This window comes from Xyrauchen texanus, chromosome 11, assembly GCF_025860055.1.
Source record: "Xyrauchen texanus isolate HMW12.3.18 chromosome 11, RBS_HiC_50CHRs, whole genome shotgun sequence".
Classification (NCBI taxonomy): Eukaryota; Metazoa; Chordata; class Actinopteri; order Cypriniformes; family Catostomidae; genus Xyrauchen; species Xyrauchen texanus.
The window spans coordinates 10846490-10866284 of NC_068286.1; the positions used below are offsets into that span (position 1 = coordinate 10846490).

Below are 19795 nucleotides of genomic sequence, written 5' to 3' on the forward strand. Positions count from 1 at the left end.
TGTTTGTCATAATCAGGCGGAGGTGGAGGTAGCGGTGTTAGGAAAACAGATGTGAAACACACGTTTTTGCCACACCTGGATCATAGCCCTGTAGGTTGGAATTTTACTCTGCCAAGATCTCAAACAATGCTAAAAATGATGAATTCAGATTTTCGTTATCAAAATACAAAGTTATGACAACACACAAAAATAAATTCCCTATGATATACATCGGCTTGTTTAGAAGAGATCTCGGAGTACAGTGAATGCCAATGAATACTGACTTTGTTCGGAAAGACAGTACAGAAATATTTAGTTACAACAGACTCCAAAATCCACCCACATCTCTTAAGTGTTAGCCTGTGTGTTTGTAATGATGTGTGTCCAAATCTGTGTAGTTCAGATACATGTTTAGCAGCTGTGTTGCCAACTCAGCCCTGGATTACCCACAGACAATGAGAAGGAAACAATGGAGGAATAAACAGGAAGAGATTTTAGGTTAGTGCCATTTTGGTAGCGGGCATAGCAGAGGGTTTGGGCCAACTGTAATAAATAAATGGCTTTCACAGTATATTACTGAGAAACACACTTGTGGTATAATAAGAGACTAGAGGTTCAAATTTACTTTCAATGTCATTGAGAAATGTATAAATGGAAGAATGATGATGCAAGACAATTAACAACTTTATTTAATTAAATCAGAAAGAAATAGTAAGATCGAGAGTGTGCTTTAGGGAGAAAGAGTAGTTGGGGTTATCTGGAAGAGAGGGATCACTTTCACAATACACAGTCATTTTGCTATAGACAATAGTTCATTTAAATACTTAAATTAGACAGACAACAAAAAAGTATTTTAATCTGTCAGTTTCTGACCACAGATTTAGTGTTTTTATCATACAGTTCTCTCACAAAGGTTCTTTCAAATGCTGGAGCTAGAAATGCTGACAAAATTCTGGAAATCTCTGTTCCAAAAATGCATATTTCTGAGCATTAAATAAAATAGAAGATTATTTCTGTACAAAACAAAATCTGTGAATCAACATCCAATAAGTATAGCTGATCGTAGTAAAAGTAAAAAAAGTTAAAAGCTGCAATATGCACAAGAGCAATCGGATGAAATTCAAATTGAGGTCATTTTAAAACCAAATCTCTAAAAATAAACGAGTTCCTATTGAATTGTCTCTAGTACTGTATTGCAAAGTTTTTCCATTGGAAAAATCCAAATGAAAGTCATCACTTATTAAATATATTAGCTATTGATTCCAAAAGTCAGAGGACACAGGTAGTGATGCAGGCCTGGCAACATATTTGTATGTGCAGTATGTCTATCATCCCTGAGACACCCAGTTTCCGACTCAGAACCAATGACCTGTCCTTGAGATGAACTAAATAATCCAAACTGCAAGAAGTCACTTGGAAAGGTTGGTCAGACCACACCTGATATTGTAGGACGAGATCACGAGAGGTGTTTCTGGGGTAATAAATGATGTCCAGACTCATATTCTTCATCATTAAACATTTGAATATAATTGAACAACAAACTTGGCACTACAAACGAAAAAGGCTCGAAAAGGGTTGAGTATAAAAAAAAAAAAAAAAAAAAAAAAGGCTTTTACTCTGAGTGAGGGGGATCAATATTTACAATAGTTTTTGGCCAGAAGTTAAGATTGATCACAATTATAGACACAATTTTGGCAGTTTCCATAAAATAAGTGATGCATTTAGACAGGAATGCAGTAAATGAGCCAAGCATCATTGAATGTCTCACAAATTAGTCTCGTCCCAGGACGGGTCGTTCATACTCTTTAACACTTTCCTGACAATCTTCTCCAGCTCTTTCCGCGCTTTTTGCTCTTCTTCAAGAGTTCGCTTCGTTCTCTTGTTGTCCTGATAATGTAGAATAAGAGCATCCGGGTCACGGCACCAGATCTGAATGAACATTCAACAAAATGGCATTGCTTTAAATATAAACAAATGTTTGAGGACTCACCTGCTTAAGTTCTTGCACCTCATCCCTTAAGGCATAAACTGTATCCACCAGACTCCTTTAATGGACATAGATGTTACATTATAATCATCATTATGTAAAGACAGAGCCATGTAGGGGCCTATAACAACAAACAGTAAATGAATAGATTAATAAAGCTAAGCTCAAACCTTTCTTCAATTATGGTTTGACCGTTGCTCTTGATCTCTTCCACAATGATTTTCTCCTCTTCGGGGAAAAGCATATGTGGCCCCGACTCCTTCCTTGATCCTGAAAGAAGTGTAACAATGAAGCTGACCAAGTCACATCATTCTTAAAAAGACACAAGCTTTCAGGATGGGGTACTATTTTGTCTTACAGGGTTCCTACCCTTTTTGACCAACGAAATTCCAACTTTTCAAGGCATTTGTAATTACTCGATAAAGATTTTAAAAATTATTTTGATTCTGACCAATTCACTAAGAAATCATTTAAAATGATTTCTCAACCATTTTGACTAAATCCTAAAAAAAAAAAAAAAGAACTGACTCGAAAGAACAATTCACTGACAAATCGGACATAACTATGACTTGGGAGCATGTTTTACTCTACAATATACAAATATCTAGCTGATTAAATATTTTACATTTAAAAATGTCCATTACTTTTGAAATTGGATTAATTCCATAATTTTCAGGCCTGGAAATCACTGTTTTTAAATTCCCTGATATGCAGGTTTTTCATGACCCTGGAAAACCTGGTCTTAAGAAAAAAGCTAGATTAAAATCAACTAAAACATTATAAAAACCCTTATGTCTTCCCTGTAACCAATCAAATAAAACGTAAGCAGTGAGAAATCAAGGCAATCAGAAACACTCTGTCTATGAATACTTTTGTGGGTTCAGATTTGGTGAAATTGGGTTTGCCAACACATTTAGAAAGACAGGGTTTTGGACATGACAGACAAAACAACTATGGAAAAAACATAGTAAGCTATAAACATGGCACTGAAAAAAACCAATGCGGAAACAAGTTTAAGAGAAATCAACAGAAAAGCTATTGCACATCTATTTGTTAAACACTCAAAGCAAAGGCTCTTCACATTCAATGAAGAAAGGAAAAGGAAGAGCGCTTTCATTCCGATGTGACGTGAATATATACGATCAGCAGCTCTTACGGGACATAGAACCCATTCTGTTCGCATGGGCTATCCATATACTGTCATAGTCTGAGTCTTCTGATTGGTCAGAGGAGGGATATCCACTGCTACGGCAACCAACGGCATCCACACACGATAAGTCAACATCAGCCAGCACATGATTATGCATCAAATCAGTGCCCTGCCATGCTAATAAGGGATGGGGATCAAACCAATCAAATTGGAGAGAAGTTGAAAGGATGGACCAAAAGAAGAGGTGTAAAATGAGGGAGAACCCAATAAATTATTAAGAAGTGACAAAGTAAATTGAATAGAACAGAAAGCAATAACAAACATAGGACAACATAAGACAAGGAGAAATTGGAGAAAAAGCAAAAGAATTAAGGAGGGAAGAGGAAGAGAGAAAGAGATGCATGTTAAAAGAGCAGAAAATATTAAAATAGATCAACATAGTGGTAAAGAGTTTAGTTAACAGACAGATAAAAGACTGAAGGCCACAACAAGAAAGACTTCTTGAAAGGTTGCTAATCTGACAGACTTGAAAATGAGAAGTTTTCCTAGGCTGAATACATTTAAATGCCCTGGCACACTCTTCGCTCAGAGCCAATAAGAAGCTTGAAAAAGCTGAGAAATGACAAACTGTTTGCGAACATTCAGACACTGGCCACACCGCCGTGGGAGGTGTTTAGAGGAGCACTAATGAGTATTTGAGTAGAATTGATTCCTTTTGTAGGCTATATATATATATATAAAAAATTGGCATGTTTTTGGAAAATGTGTCTATGAGAACAATCGTACAGATGTAGGTAAGTTTGCACCAGCTAGCACACCCCACTGTTCAACTGGGAGAATATGAACGTCCATAGCAGACGTGAGACTTAGCTTCGCCAAAATTGAAAGACTTGCTAAAAGACAAGTTATATAAAACCGTTAGGCGGTCAAGACCTGGAACTACTTTATAGCCGTGCGTTTACTTGAAAAATAATTGCACACCTAAGAATGTCCGTTAACCAATCAGAATCACGCATTCAACAGACCCGTGGTATAAGTATGTAATATATGTACGTAACCATGCTTCCCTGAGATGAAGGGAACGAGACATTGCATTCTGCTAACGCATCTGGGGAGTGTCCTTCAATACGAACTAGTTGAAACCTTTCTAAAATAACACCTAGAATAACGGCTAGAAGGGGGGCCCTGCAAGCACTTTTAGGACCAAAGATAGGTCCAGAGTCGGGACTATAGACGGTTGAGTTGGATTTAATCGTCTTGCTCCTCTAAGGAACTTTATAATTAAATCATGTTTGCTTATAGTGGGGCCAGCTTCAGGAACGCAATACGCAGATATAGTCACCACATAAACTTTGAGCATTGACGAAGTGAGTTCTGCGTCTAATCGCTCGTGTTGGAAGCGCCTGTAAACACTACTTTCTGCCTGAAAATCTGCTCCAGCATGACATCTTACTGGTAAAAGGCAGGAGCTGTCCAAGATGCTAGAGCAGCTATACAGCGGCGGGATATAGCGATGTGCATACGTCCATGGTGCAAAGCATGTCTTGGCACACGGTGCTTCAGCCAGCACTGAAGAGGTCTCATGTGTAAAAGACCTAATGGAATGATGGTGGATGCCGCCACCATAAACCCCAATGCTTTTTGAAACAGTGGAATTGTTCAGTGGAAGTGTTCTCCTCAGTTTGAACTGAGACAGACACTGTAGAATGGCCTGAACATGCTCGCTCATGTTTAGATACTGAAGCAGTAAGTCTCTGTGCTGGCATAACAGAGCCTCTAATTGGGCCAGTAACAGCCAATCATCGAGGTAGTACAAAATGCACATGCTGCTCAATTTCAGAGGGACGAAAGCCCTATTGCACTTTCATGAGGAGATTGTGTATTTCGGCTCGTAACACTGCCGCGTGTTCGGACGTAACCATGGAAAAAAGAACGCTATTGAAACGGGGTGGTCGATGTGCAAATTGGATTGTATACCCATGTTTGATCATTTTAGCACCAATCTGAAATACACATAAGGGCTCGCCACGCATCTGCGTAATGGGACATAGGGTAATTGGGTTTGTTCATTGTATGATAGGTATGTGCTGCTCGCCAATGGGAAGTTGTTGTGCAGAATGTGTGGGCTTTGAAGAGGAAAAGAGCTCTTTATTGAGAATGTGTGAGAGTCTTGTGCTTGTGTAACGAGCACTGTATACTTTTTATGCATTTTTTATTGCATTAATTTGAATGTGAGACACAGAAAAATTTTAAACAATATTGTGACAGGCTGGGGGCTGGCTCGAAACAGAGTGGGGACGAACCGGCTGTGATACATTACTCCGTTTCGGCATAAAGTGCCTCATAGCCTGCGAATGTTGCTGAGTCGCACCATAACGCTCGGGAAATTAATCGCCGGAGAGGCCGGCTGGAGACACTGGAGCATCCAACAGAGTGGCTTTTTCCTTGTCAGGAATTTCTGTGAGGGTCAGCCAGATGTGATGATCCAGAACTACCAGGATACTCTTTGTCTTGCCAATGGCCTGTGCAGTGCCTTTCGTGGCACGCAGCGCTAAGTCCATAGCAGTGCGGAACTCTTTGCATGTCTCTGGATCGTAGCCTTTCTTGTCCATTTGATTGAGGAGCTTAGCTTGAAAGACCTGGAGCACCACCATCGTGTTGAGTGCTGAACCAGCTTGGCCCGCTGCTGAATATGCTCTTCCAGACAGTGCGGACATCAGTTGACATGACTTGGAAGGATATACGGGACATGATTTTCACGCCCTGTTACCTGCCGGGCAGAGGTGTGCAGCTACCGCCTCCTCCACAGGGGGTAGTTGGGCATAACCTTTTTCTTCCCTGTGATCCACCTTAGAGAGGAAGCATCTCTTTGTCAGTGGTGCGTACACGCTCCTCGACCTCGCTGGGAGAAGGGGCGGTAGCGTCATCCACTGACCACTGGCCTGATGCAGCGAGAGACATGACATCGTCATAACCTTCAGCATTAGAACTGCCAAACGAGATGAGGCAATGCGCTCCTGCAGAGGGCCGGAGTTCATCATGCACATAATATAGCAGTGTAGACGCGTTCCCACGAATACCCTGAGTAAGAATATGTTAAGAAGTTTTCCTGAAAGTTCGTCCTGGCATAATGTTACGAACCACCAAAACAAACTTCTTTGGTCAGATTTTGTTCTAAATTACATCACCTATTCATTCTTCGATTTTGTAGGAAGTGTGCAGGGCCTTAAGAAAGAACTCCAAGGAAAGTTAACCCAAAATGAAAATGCTGTCATCATTTACTCACCCTCACAACAGGAGAAACAGAATGACGGCTTCATTCACCATTACATTATTATATGGATAAAAAAATACGATGAAAGTGAATAGTGACTGGGGCTGTTTTTCTCAAGCAAAGTCACGCAGGTTTGAAACAACCCATGAGGATTTGTAAACGATCACAGAATTTGTATTTTAGGCTGAACTAACCCTTTAAGAAGAAATTTTAAGATACACTTCTGCGTATTGTTTTCTTTAACTTCACTCACTCAGTTACATAGTTTTGAAAAGGAGATTTCCAAGTTCCTTCACAGCATATGAAAACACACATAACCATGTGAAGACTGCATAGAGCAGCGGTGCTATTTTCTGGCATATCTAGGTTGGTCTTACTTGAGTTTAGTGTCTGTCGTGTTTTAGCGCTTGTGCAGTACGCTTCAATCACTTTCAGGATCTGTGCATCCTCCTCAAAAGCCACAGTGCCTGGCGAGAAACAGGAAGGGAGCATAAAGAATCTTGGATAAATTTTGGATCATTCCTCTACAAAGAACTGAATACATCACAGTTGCATGTGTAACAATAAAATGTGCAACATTCAAGTGGCAGAACATTTCTATTTTGTTGTAACATACTTTTTCTCACTGCAACGTCTTCATCAGATGGCTTCCTCTCTGATTTCCTTTTTGGCAGAAGCTTCTTCATACTTTTGGGACTTTTACTGAGATCCTAAAAGACATGGGACACAAATATTAATAAAAAACTACATCAAACTTAGCAGTTAATAACTAAGCTGAAGTGCAGCCTAATCAAATCAGTGTATACCTGCTGTTTTATGATAAATAATTCAAAGTGTTCAATAAAGTGTTCTGTGAACAGTAACCACGTAGTTAATCCAAAAATGAAAAATCTGTCATCATTTACTCACCCCTCTTGTCACTCGAAACCCGCATGAATTTCTTTCTTCCACGGAACACATAAGAAAACTAAATATTCACAAGTTTTCAATCTGGGATGTCAAGCTCCAAAAAAACAGAAAACCAGGAAAAGTATTCGAAGAAACAAAATTCAAGTCGTTATTCACTCTCAAATCAAATAATTGATTAACTCAGGACTGGGTAAAAATGTCAACTTTCCGATGCACCGCAATATTTGTTTGAAATATCTCGATATCGATTCTCATTTATCTTTTACTCAATGAAGCAACCATCTGTAATGCAAGTCAAAATGTCAATGATTAGCCACTGGCTGGTAAAATGAGTGTCCAAAGTTGAGATCCATTCCACGCAATCCGTATGTCATTGAATAATGTCTCTTTAAATATTATTTCTGTTATTTACAGTATTACAATTCTAAATCACATGGATGCACAAAAAAAAATAAAGATGCATGTCCTCTCTGGTTGCATGAGCTCACTGGCTGATGCCGGTAGTCTTAAAGAGACAGTACCGATTTAGACTAACACTTGTTCTTCATATCAGTGTAAATACTTGTAAATAGTACAAGTTCTGAAAGAAAAGGAAAAAAGTGTGAGTAAATCACTCGTATATGTGACAATTTTGCGTTACGTGACTAAAATAGGTCTGTTATTCACTGCCGAGTAATTATTAAGATTTCACTCGCCAGTGATTCAGTTGTGTAGTGGCAAAGTGCTTCGCGAGCTGGATTCAGCCTTGTCTTTTGTTCTGTGTCTCTTGAGCATGCATTCTGAAGGAAATTTGGCTGCACTTTTCCACAGACTGTTTTTACAACATGCTCTGTTTTACAGCATGGTTTCAGACCAGTAACACGCCAGCCGTGTTGAATGGCTGTTGGAAGGTAAGTGTTGCAAATCTTAAGAGTTGTTGGTTTAAATTTGAGAACTTGTACAATAAATATTTACTATACATAAGCAAGTCAATTATGCTAGTTGAAGTTTCCTTTTGGCTCATTCGGTGTATTTTGTGACCAGCCAATCAGCAACAGGGGGTGGTACTTGCACGTACACAGGATGGGGTGTGGGGGAAGAGCGAGAGGGAAATGAATTAGAAGAGCGAAGGCAAATCTGGCTGATGCAAACTTTCTGAATTACAAGGAGGACAAATGGCTGAGAAACAGACCAAGAGAAAAAGGTCAGATAAATATAATTAAGGTGGATCACAGGGAAGAAAAATTATTATGATAAGTCGAGGGCTAGGAGCCGTGTCAACATCGGCGAGGCTTTTCAGCGGTGGTGAGACTTCCCAGAAGTAAAAGGCTTGAAGACGGATGCAGAAGTTGCTTTTTATCTCGATAGGTGGGTAACATAAATGTTGCTATGCTTTACAGAACCCATATAGGCTGCTGTTGTGATGTTAGATTTAGTAGCAGGAGAGTTGTGAGTGTCTGGAGCTGGTGTGTGTAAAACAGTCCTGTGAGCATGAATTTGGTGGTGGGGGCTTCCAAAGGAGCACTGAAGGGAGGGGTTTGTTTGTTTTAGCAGTTGAGTTCGAATATCAACAGTGTTTCTCAGGAATCGCTGAGTTCACCTTTAATGTGAGCTGCGCTCATTCAACCGTAAACACTTGCTCATGGAGCAGCCATTCTCTTAAACAGAAAGTGCCACTTTAGTGGGTCAGATATTTAGATACACTAAGTTAACTGTGCCTTTAAGCAGCATTAATTGGCTTCTGATAGGCTAATTGGAGTCAATTGGATGTGTACCTGTGAATATATTTTAAGACCTATCTTCAAACTCAGTGCCTCTTTGCTTGGCATCATGGGAAAATCAAAAGAAATCCGCCAAGACCTCTGGAAAAAAAATAATTGGCCTCCACAAGTCTGGTTTATCCTTAGGAGCAATTTCCAAACATCTGAAGGTACCACGTTCATCTGCACAAACAATAGTATGCAAGTATAAACACCATGGGACCACGCAGCCATCATACGGCTCAGGATGGAGACACATTGTATCTATATCCACAGTAAAACAAGTCCTATATCGACATAAACCGAAAGGCTGCTCAGCAAGGAAGCAGCCACTGCTCCAAAACCAACATAAAAAAGCCAGACAACGGTTTGCAAGTGCACATGGGGACAAAGATCTTACTTTTTGTGAAATGTCCTCTGGTCTGATGAAACTAAATTTAACTGTTTGGCCATAAATGACCATCGTTATGTTTGGAGGAAAAAGGTGAGGCTTGCAAGCAGAAGATTGGAGTGGCCATCACAAAGCCCTGCTGACCTCAATCTGAAACTTGTGGGCAGAACTGAAAAAGTGTGTGTGAGCAAGGAGGCCTACAATCCTGACTCAGTTACACAAGTTCTGTCTGGAGGAATGGGCCAAAATTCCAGAAACTTATTGTGAGAAGCTTGTGGAAGGCGACCCAAATGTTTGACAATTTAAAAGCAATGCTACCAAATACTAACAAAGTGTAAGTAAACTTCTGACCCACTGGGAATGTGATGAAAGAAATAAAAGCTGAAATAAATAATTCTCTCTACTATTATTCTGACATTTCACATTCTTAAAATAAAGTAGTGATACTAACTGACCCAAGACAGGGAATGTTTTCTATGATTCAATGTCAGGAATTGTGAAAAGTGTTTAAATGTATTTGGCTAAGGTGTATGTAAACTTCTGACTTCAACTGCATGTTCTTTATTTTGTTCCTACCTTGTGAATAGGCCTATTTTGTATCTATATTAATTTTCAAATAGAGGCAATAGCTTGTGTCATTATTAAAAAAAAATGCTATTTCATGACATCATATGAATTGATAGAATGTGAAATTTGCAAAATGTGATTAAAATTATGAAAAGTTTTATATAAGAATAAAATGTACAATCCCTCATACTATATTGCTTGAAGTTTATATACTGTATATAATATCTTCCTGTAGGTGAAGATGCCCTCGTCTTGATTTGTTTAATATGTTTTTCAGTTGCATTACACTTACATGTTGTCAAATGTCTGGCGAGTAAAAACAAAAACTTACTAGCCAATGGCGATTCTTTCTCCAACATGTCTGTATAGGGTTGAATATATATATATATATATATATATATATATATATATATATATATGGCACATAATATATGCAATTTAAGATGGTTGTTAATGGAATAGACTGAATGTGAACATTTTTCAAAAACTAAAATGTGACCAATACAATGAAAAACTAATGATTAAATTCATTTGTAAAATAATATGTTTAAATTGTTTCTAGAAGATTAGAAGATCCCTTTATAATTAACAGCATTAGCTGAGAGATATTTTATTTCACATATAAGCAAAATGGACACTGTAACAGAAATATACTCATATGAATCGGTCTTGAATCTACATTTACATTTAGTCATTTAGCAGACGCTTTTATCCAAAGCGACTGATAAATGAGAATCGTATCGAGCAATTTGTCATAAAAAGTTTAAAAACATCTGCAGTATGAGGACTGCCAAGTTCTCACAGTAGCTGGAGTAGTAAAGATGCTAGCACAGAAGAAAGAGACAGACAAGGAATTTATTTATTTTTATTTTTTTTGTACATTAAGTGCAGTAGTAAGTTCAATTATTCCGGGTTGGATAAGTGCTCGTGAAAGAGATGTGCTTTCAGCTAGTTCTTGAATGTTGAGAAGGTAACTGCAGATTGTGTGGAGGTTGGAAGTTCATTCCACCACAGAGGAGCAGAGAAAGTGAATCATTGTTTAATAGACTTTGAGGCGTCACTCGTTCATAGACTGCGGTGAGCGAGTTGGAGCATAGACCTGAAGAAGTGAACTAAAGTAAGAGGGTGCGGTTCCATTGGCTGTCCTGAAAGCCAGAGTCAAAGCCTTGAATTTGATGCGAGCAGCTACAGGTAGTCAGTGGAGTGAAATCAAGAGTGGGTTTACATGAGCCCTTTTTGGCTGATTGAAGACTAGATGTGCTGCTGCATTCTGGACCATCTGCAGTGGTTTAACAGAGTTAGCTGGAAGGCCAGCCAACAGAGCATTGCAGTAGTCTAGTTTTGAATTTATCATAGCTTGGACCAAGAGCTGTGGAGCATATTCAGACAGTATCTAAAACGCAATCAAATCGAAAGCTTGTTATTCAGAATCGAATGGGGAAATATGTATCAATACCCAGCCCCACAAATCAAATAGGTTGGGTTATGACGCACAAGAACCAATGCGGTTTGATGTTATTGATCGGTTTTATATGGTATCTGAAAATTAAAAAAATATATGGTATCTGTATTACACAATATCATATTAAATAGTGAAAATACTTTTTAAGATAAAAAAAAAATAATTTATGTGTTCCACAGAAGAAAGTCATATGGGTTTGTAATGATGGGTGAGTAAACGATGACAGAATTTACATTTTTGTGTGAACTACACCTTTAAGACTACTTTTAACAAAAAATATGACACAAAACATGATACCTCTTTGTAGAACAATGCAGCTGATGGCTTTAGGGGTGGTGCAGGTCGGAGACAGCCTAGACTCCAAGGTTTCTGGGTTTTGGGGGGTTCGAGGGGGCCCCAAACCATTACACTGTGAGGGGTACCGTAAGAAGAGAGGTGAGGAAGAGTGTGGTAGACTGGAGATCCACTTACACCTCGATTCTCTGAGAGTCTGGATGGCGTGAGTGGGTTGGATGGCAGCTGAGATAGAGGAGAAGATCATATGAGAAACTGACACTGAATCATCATTTCTAATCATATAAGAGTGATTTAACCTAGTCGCTAATAGAGGCTGAATTTGATAAGACTCTAAATTTCCTCAATACATTCTTATTGAAAAGAGTGTGTTATTCTCACCGTATGGCAGGGTACATTCTGTGGTTTTAAACTGCTGGTTGAAGTGCGTTTGGTCTGGCGGTGTAGATTGTCCACCCACTCCTGAAGATCTTGCTGGTTATTACAGAAAACCTGGATCCGCTCGATCATATTTCCTACACACAAATCATAATGACTTAAGCATGTATGCTATCAACATCTAGCATGACTATACACATGATGGTAACTGGGCGGTAAACTCACCAGACATTTCAAAAGCATTTTTTGTTGTATCATTGTCCTCTATCTTATTAACAGCCATTCCTGTTAGAGGGAGTTTTCCCTGTATAAAGCCAATCAGCCAATGAACTTTAAGAGAGTTACAACACTTGACCAATAAAACAGTTAAAAGAATAGTGCACCCAAAAATGAATACTCATCAATTACTCACCCTAGTGCTGTCTCAAACTCATATGACTTTCTTTCTTTTGCGGAACAAAAACAAAGATATTTTGAAGGAGATATGATGTGAATTTATCCTTACAATGCAAGTCAATGAGTCCATGTCTTAAGCGATATGATTGGTGCACGTGCTGTACACGCACTTCAAATCATGGTCTTGTTTCTCATCCAAAAACAATTGTATTGCTTAAAAAGACTAAATTAAATCACTGAACTTGTGTGGATTCATTTTATGTTGCCTTTTAGTTCCTATTTGGAGCTTTGAATTGTTGGACCCCATTGACTTGAATAAATTATGTGAATACATTCATACAATGCATCTAAATACCTTTGTGTTCATACGAGTTTAAGACTACAAAAGGGTGAGTAAATGATGAGAGAATTATAATTTTTGTGTGCACTTTTCATTTAAGACAGCAATATAGAAATTCTGATGGAGTAATGTAAGAAAACAGTGAAATAACAGAATAATATGGAGTAGCATGAGATTACAGTTACACTATTATGGAGAAGGAGTGATTTACTTGGTAGATGAAACCACTCATTCGAGGGCTGGCGGACAACATGAGAAGAGCGTGAGGAAACAGCAACAGGTATCGCTCATTCTTCTCCTGAGGAGGTAGAAAAACAACTGTCATCATTTACTCAACCCCGTTTAACACAAAATGAGATGTTACCCTCAGTCACCATTCACTTTCATTGCATCTTTTTTTTTTTTTTTTTTTAAACAATGAACATAAGGTGTTGACTGAGGCTGCCATTCAGTCTAACATCTTTTGTGTTCCATGGGAGAAAAAATTCCTACTACTGGTTAGGAACAACATGAGGTTGAGAAAATGATGACAGAATTAGAATTTTTGCCTGAACTATTCCCTTAAGCATTTTAGTTAAAACATCCCAGATGATTTGCATCATTCACCTCAGTGCCATGGTTCTGGATGAGGACCTGAGACATGTAAAGAACAGAGCCCAGGGTCCTGATGCCCTCCCCTTCCCAACCCCGAATCGACTCGGTCAGAATCTGCAGCTCAAGTTCCTTCCTCTTCCTCACTTCTTGACACTGAGCCTGCAGCCATGACAAAAACCCACAAAAAAGAACAGCATTACATCTTGATAATACAACAACGTGAAAAAAAAAATCTACATTTAATTGATGATGTTGGCTTTTAAAACATGCGAAAGACTCACAGAGAGATTTTTAAATGCTGTCATGCTCTTCTGAATGTCTTGAAGGTCAGGGTGGATCTCCTACACAGAGGAAGAATATGAGTGTTTTATCCCTTCAATGCATGGGCACTTTGCCACACATTATTACATACCTCCAAGTAAAATGCCTTCTGCTTGTCCTGGGAGTTTAACTTCATTTACATTTTATGCATTTGGCAGATGCTTTTATCCAAAGCGACTTACAGAGCCCTTATTACAGGGACAATCCCCCCGGAGCAACCTGGAGTTAAGTGCCTTGCTCAAGGACACAATGGTGGTGGCTGTGGGGATCGAACCGACAACCTTCTGCTTAACAGTTTAGCGCTTTAGCCCACTACGCCACCACCACTCCACATACTACTACTTCCATGTTGCTTCTTCGTCAAAGAGCAATCTCAAATGTAAATCAAGTCAATCACTGAAACAACAGTGCCATCTTGAGTAAAACATGACATGTATAATCTGTGCGTACCTGCTTACGGCATACTGATAATTCAGCACTATTTAGCAGAAAATCGACATGATATCGTAGTCAACCGTTTGAATATGCCACACATTTTTCTTGTAATGAATAAATAAATAGATATCCTTTGATAGTAAACTTAAATAGATATGAAATAATCATAAACATTTATTTATAGAAGTAGAAATGTAATTCTTTTGTTCGAAGACTCATACGAGAAAGGGTGAAAAATACTAAAAAAGGGGGCATAACTAAAAAAAAATGAATGCACAAAAGAAGGTGGAATGAGGTCCCGGGTCACTAAAAGGTATGCAATTAAAGGTTAATTTACTATATTATATTATTATAATTTTATGTCAATCTATTCAAATTTGTAATCAAATTAATTACATGACGTTCAATTAATCAAATTTATTTTATTTTATTTGTGGAGAAAGATCCCCAAAAAAACATTCATTAAATATAAAATAATTATATTTCAATAATTATAAACGTAATAAATATTGTAAATATAATTTAAATAATTAAAATGCATTAGATTATTGTGGCAGTCAAGTAAAGCATTGATAATACAATACAAAAAGTGGCTTTAGAAATCAATATATTACTTATTTCCATATATGTTTCAAGATTCCTTCATTCGGAATTGTGCTCCGTTCAGCTGTTTGAATGAAAGAACACGTTCTCAACTTATGCTGTAGCTAGTGTTAGGTAAGCCTGAGTGTGGTTTGTTGGCTGTACAGCTGGAGTTTCACTTACTGCCCCCTGCTGAAAACAGGTGGTACTTCAAGCTTTAATTACTAAGACGCAGAGGAGGAAAGTAACAAATTACAACTACTCTCATTACAGTACTTGAGTAAATTCTTCACATTTTCAACTAAGTATAAATAAATAATAGTACTTGAGTTGATTAAAAATGAAGTATTCAACTTTGCTACAATTATCTCTTACCACAATTACAATGTACAAAAAACTTTGTACTTGGGGCAAAAATGCCACAGAGTACAAAAACATCCCAGAAATTAAAATTATGGGGGCAAAAAATGACCACGCAAGGAGTTCCCATGTTTTATGAATAATTTCTGATATAGTTACAATTACATACATTGTGATTTTTTTTTACATTTCAATTAACATAATTTTTTCCCACTGTCCGGTTCCTCACACCAAGGCTCTCCACATCTATCAATCCGCATCAGTTCGGTATTGCACACCTGTGTTAAATTTCATACCCGTTCACCCCTCTTATTCAAAATAAACTGTCCTAGCGGGTAAAACTCTCGCTCACAGTGCTGTACTGTACTTCCCTGCCCAGTGCTGCTGTTTCTCTGTCTGAAAAGCCTCACCTGCTTAATGCCAAAAGTGCACAAGTGATGGACGTTATATAAAGAAGGTATGAGAATTCACAAAACATAATGTAACCAAATGCTACAATTTACTAAATAATAATGTCAATATGTTAAATAACCATAATTTTAATTAAAACTTTATTTTTAGAACTGTAATACAATAATACATACACAGAACCTCAATCAATCATATCTCCCACTAAACAACGTGTGAAATGTTTATTTTTGCCTTTTTTATTTAGTTGGCATGAAGGAGTTGATAACAGTTTGCTTAATAATCTCATTCCATATCTGCGTAATTACTGCAATACCATAGAGGAAAGATTTCCTCCTCTATGATATTGCATTATATAGGTTTTGTAGGGTATGTTAACTTAAAAGCCAAAATACTTGGACATACGTGAATGAGAATAAACCTGAAATAGAAATGTGGTTCAGCCACAAAGCACATTATGTAGTTTAGAGCCGATTTAGAGACATTTAGAACATTACAAATGTCTATTTCTACTTAAATAAATGTTGCATTATTAAAAGGTTCTGTTTGTCCAAGAATCCTCTTGCAGCAATGCAGTTCTTTGGTATTGAAGCTACTCATTTAGGACCTCTGAGGAGTCGGTTTCTCAAACTAGAGACTGTGATTTACTTGTCTTTTTGTTGTGCATCTGCGCCGTCTACTTCCCTCTCTATCCTGGTGAGAGATTCATTTTTCAAAACAGTAATGCGTGGAATAGCCTTCATCACTCTAAAACAATAGACTTTAGGAAAAAATAGAATTTCAAGAGAAATGTGTGCCTATTTTTAAAACCAAAATTTGACCATTTGGGGGGCCTGGGTAACTCAGCGAGTAAAGATGCTGACTACTACCCCTGGAATTCGCGAGTTCGAATCCCAGGGCATGCGGAGTGATTTCAGCTAGGTCTCCTAAGCAACCAAATTGGCCTGGTTGCTAGGGAGGGTAGAGTCACATGGGGTAACCACCACATGGTCACTATAATGTGGTTCTCGCTCTCTGTTGGGCGCGTGTTGAGTTGTGAGTGGATGCTGTGGTGGATGGCATTAAGCCTCCACACCTGCCATGTCTCCTCGGTAACGTGCTCAACAAGCCACGTGATAAGCTGTGCAGGCTGATGTCTCAGACGCAGAGGTAACTGAGATTCGTCCTCCGCCACCCGGATTGAGGTGAGTCATTACACCACCACGAGGACTTAGAGAACATTGGGAATTTGGCATTCCAAATTGGGGAGAAAAGAGGGAGGAAATTAAAAAAAACTTGCTAGTGTAAAGTAACTTGTAAGAACTCAATACCTCACAAATAAGGTAAAATCCCACTGTATTGTGATTTAAGCATGGTAGCGCAACCATTTTCAATTAGTTAATTTTCTTGAGACCACATTTGCACTTAAGAATGCTTTTGTAAGGAATAGGTGACACATTATACAGTATGTTATCCATCACGAGTAAAGAAAAAATGTAATATATACAACTTAAAACAATTATTTCAAACTGTATTAATAATTGGAAATTAATGATTTTGACAGGATTTTTGATCAATATAATGCATCCTTGGTGAAAGGAAGCACAAATTTCTTTCAAGAACAAAAATGTGCTTGAGTTCTGAAAATGGAAGCGTATATACTATATATAATATCATTTCATAAAGTAACTTGTAAAGTAATTACTTGAGTAGTATTTCGGCACACTACTTATTTACTCTTACTTGAGTAATAATATTTCTTAGTACTTCTACTTGTACTCAAAGTGAATTATTTCTTCAGTAGCAGTACTTTTACTGTACTCTTTCCACCCCTGCTCAGATGGTAGGAATATTCCTTATATGTCTTGGGAACATGATTATTTGTGTCAATTTCATATAATTAATTGTACTGTATCAACGCATTAAATCAACAGCCCTAATTATCTTATATTAAACTACATCTGTACACACACACAGATCAGTACCTCCATGTGTCGCTCCATCTCTTTGAGTAGTGTGGGGTATTTTTCCAGTCTCAGGAAGGGTTTGCTCAGGCCTGATGTGAGTGTGAGAATTCCAGGGCTGGTCGCACCCTTACTTTCCATAAATTCCCCTAATTCTTCACTGAAAACAAACAAACACACAAACAGATTATGTTGTTAGCAATATGAATCAATATAAAGCACCTACCCAAAGGTAATTATCTATGTTCAGTGCGTCTATGAGTGTGTATACATGTACCTGTATTGTGTTGCGTTTTGTACCTGTGTTGTGTGAGAACATTAACAGCAGACGGATGGTTGGAGCAGTAGGTCACGTACAGGCTCCTCAGCTGAGGGATGAGAGACAGGAAGAAGCCTCCTATTCTCTGTTGACTCTCAGGAACTCTGCAAAACACAACAAAACCAATGTAATAATTTACGATGTCATTATAGATATGAACTTCATACTATGGATTAATAAACCTCAAAATTTTTAGCAAACTTACAATAAAATCACAAACTAACCACAAATCTGCATGATGGTACCAAAAGTGAACGTCACAAGATACCTTTTCATCACTTTATCTTAGACTTTTTTAAATTTGTTTTTCAGTCATGGAACAGCTAAAAAGGTCAACAGTTTACATGATTTTGAAAAGTAAACAATTGATTCTGAAATTATTTTCCTATTTTTGCATATACTATATGATTTATGAAATATATATTTGACACGTTATATTTGACGACATATCATAATCAATTTTCTTTTTTACCTTGTAGTGTCAAGGCTCAAAGCAAGTACGGTAATGTTTAATAAAAGTGTAAAACTGTCAACCGTGTTACCTTTCTGAAGGCATAGCTAAATCCCACCATTCTCCAATCATCAACTCTGGTTCGAACTGACAAAGTCTACGGTAACTCAGATAACCACTCTTTACAATTGTGATGGGAAGAATAACATCTCAGAATGCTATTCTGAGATGCTGGTTGGTGCTGTTTTGGTGGCACGAGGGGGACCTACACAATATTAGGCAGGTGGTTTTAATGTTATGGTTGATTGGTGTACATTATAATATATTAATGATATGACCAGTTTGTTAGATTGAAACTTAGTTGGCCATAATCGGAGCTATTTTGGGGCAGATCACCAGATTAAATAAACAACGCATCCACACAATCTAAAGGTCAAAGCCAGAACAATACTACAGCACATTACAGAGACCTTGCTGCTAATTAACACTAGATGTCACTGCAGACCGATTGAGAAAGTGTGTGTGTGTGTGTGTGTGTGTGTGTGTGTGTGTGTGTGTGTGTGTGTGTGTGTGTGTGTGTGTGTGTGTGTGTGTGTGAGAGAGAGTGCATGATGTTAAAAACTCTTACTTGACACTTTCTTCCAGTGAATGTACCAGTGTCTGCTGAAAAGAGCTGATCTCTTCCAGATTGCCAATGATGTGACTGATATCCAACACACTAAGCCTAAGAGGGAAAGAGAGAATCCAGATCTAGACATTATTACTCTTCATTTAGTGTGATGTAGGAAATCCTTTTGTGCTCTTACCTGTCAGTGGGCTGTAACACTCTCAGATACGTCAAGAGGAGAGTCTGTAGCTCTTTTAAGTACTCTGTTTCCGTCTGGACAATATTTTGAAGCACCTGGACATATGACAAGAATTACTGGTTAAATTAAACAATAATAATAACATAACTTATGACATCTTAACCAGTCAATAAATTAGCTACAGTTTACTGACATACTGAGATAATACAGTTGATCATCAAAACTCATTTTTTAACCACTCCACAGATTTCATATTAGCAAACTATAGTTTTGGCAAGTCGTTTAGGACATACTTTATTCATGACACATTTTCAACAATTGTTTACAGAAAGATTTTTTTTACTTTTACTTGATTACAATCACAATTCCAGTGGGTCATAACTTTACATACACCAAGTTAACTGTGCCTTTAAGCAGTTTGGAAAATTCCAGGCAATTAGCTTCTGATAGGAGGTTTACTGAATTGGAGGTGTACCTGTGGGTGTATTTTAAGGCCTACTTTCAAACTCAGTAACACTTTGCTTGACATCATGGGAAAATCAAATGAAATCAGCCAAGATCTCTCCAAATACCTGAAGGTACAACATTCATATGTACAAACAATAGTACGCAAGTATAAACACCATGGGACCACGCAGCCATCATACCACTAAGGAAGGAGGACTCATAGATTTGAATGTAGTTTGGTGCAAAAAATGCAAATCAATTTC

At 38.0% G+C, this 19795-nt stretch overlaps 1 protein-coding gene across 2 annotated transcripts in view; it reads right to left on the reverse strand.

Moving 5' to 3' along the window:
* Positions 1-348: 348 nt before the first annotated feature.
* LOC127651924 (rho guanine nucleotide exchange factor 7-like) overlaps positions 349-19795 on the reverse strand; it is a 45710-nt gene continuing 26263 nt past the window's right edge. Inside the window, exons 7-22 of one of the 2 annotated variants that reach the window (XM_052137991.1) lie at positions 19086-19180; positions 18908-19003; positions 17810-17932; positions 17531-17669; positions 13742-13801; positions 13473-13619; positions 13078-13164; positions 12356-12434; positions 12134-12267; positions 11756-11977; positions 7007-7100; positions 6768-6857; positions 3123-3293; positions 2137-2236; positions 1970-2024; positions 349-1866 (exon numbers count right to left, since the gene is read on the reverse strand). In XM_052137991.1, the coding sequence (XP_051993951.1) occupies positions 1744-1866; positions 1970-2024; positions 2137-2236; positions 3123-3293; positions 6768-6857; positions 7007-7100; positions 11756-11977; positions 12134-12267; positions 12356-12434; positions 13078-13164; positions 13473-13619; positions 13742-13801; positions 17531-17669; positions 17810-17932; positions 18908-19003; positions 19086-19180 (1815 nt within the window). In that variant the 3' untranslated portion in view covers positions 349-1743. The remainder of the gene's footprint in view (positions 1867-1969; positions 2025-2136; positions 2237-3122; positions 3294-6767; positions 6858-7006; positions 7101-11755; positions 11978-12133; positions 12268-12355; positions 12435-13077; positions 13165-13472; positions 13620-13741; positions 13802-17530; positions 17670-17809; positions 17933-18907; positions 19004-19085; positions 19181-19795) is intronic. The other variant, XM_052137992.1, reaches the window with a different exon arrangement.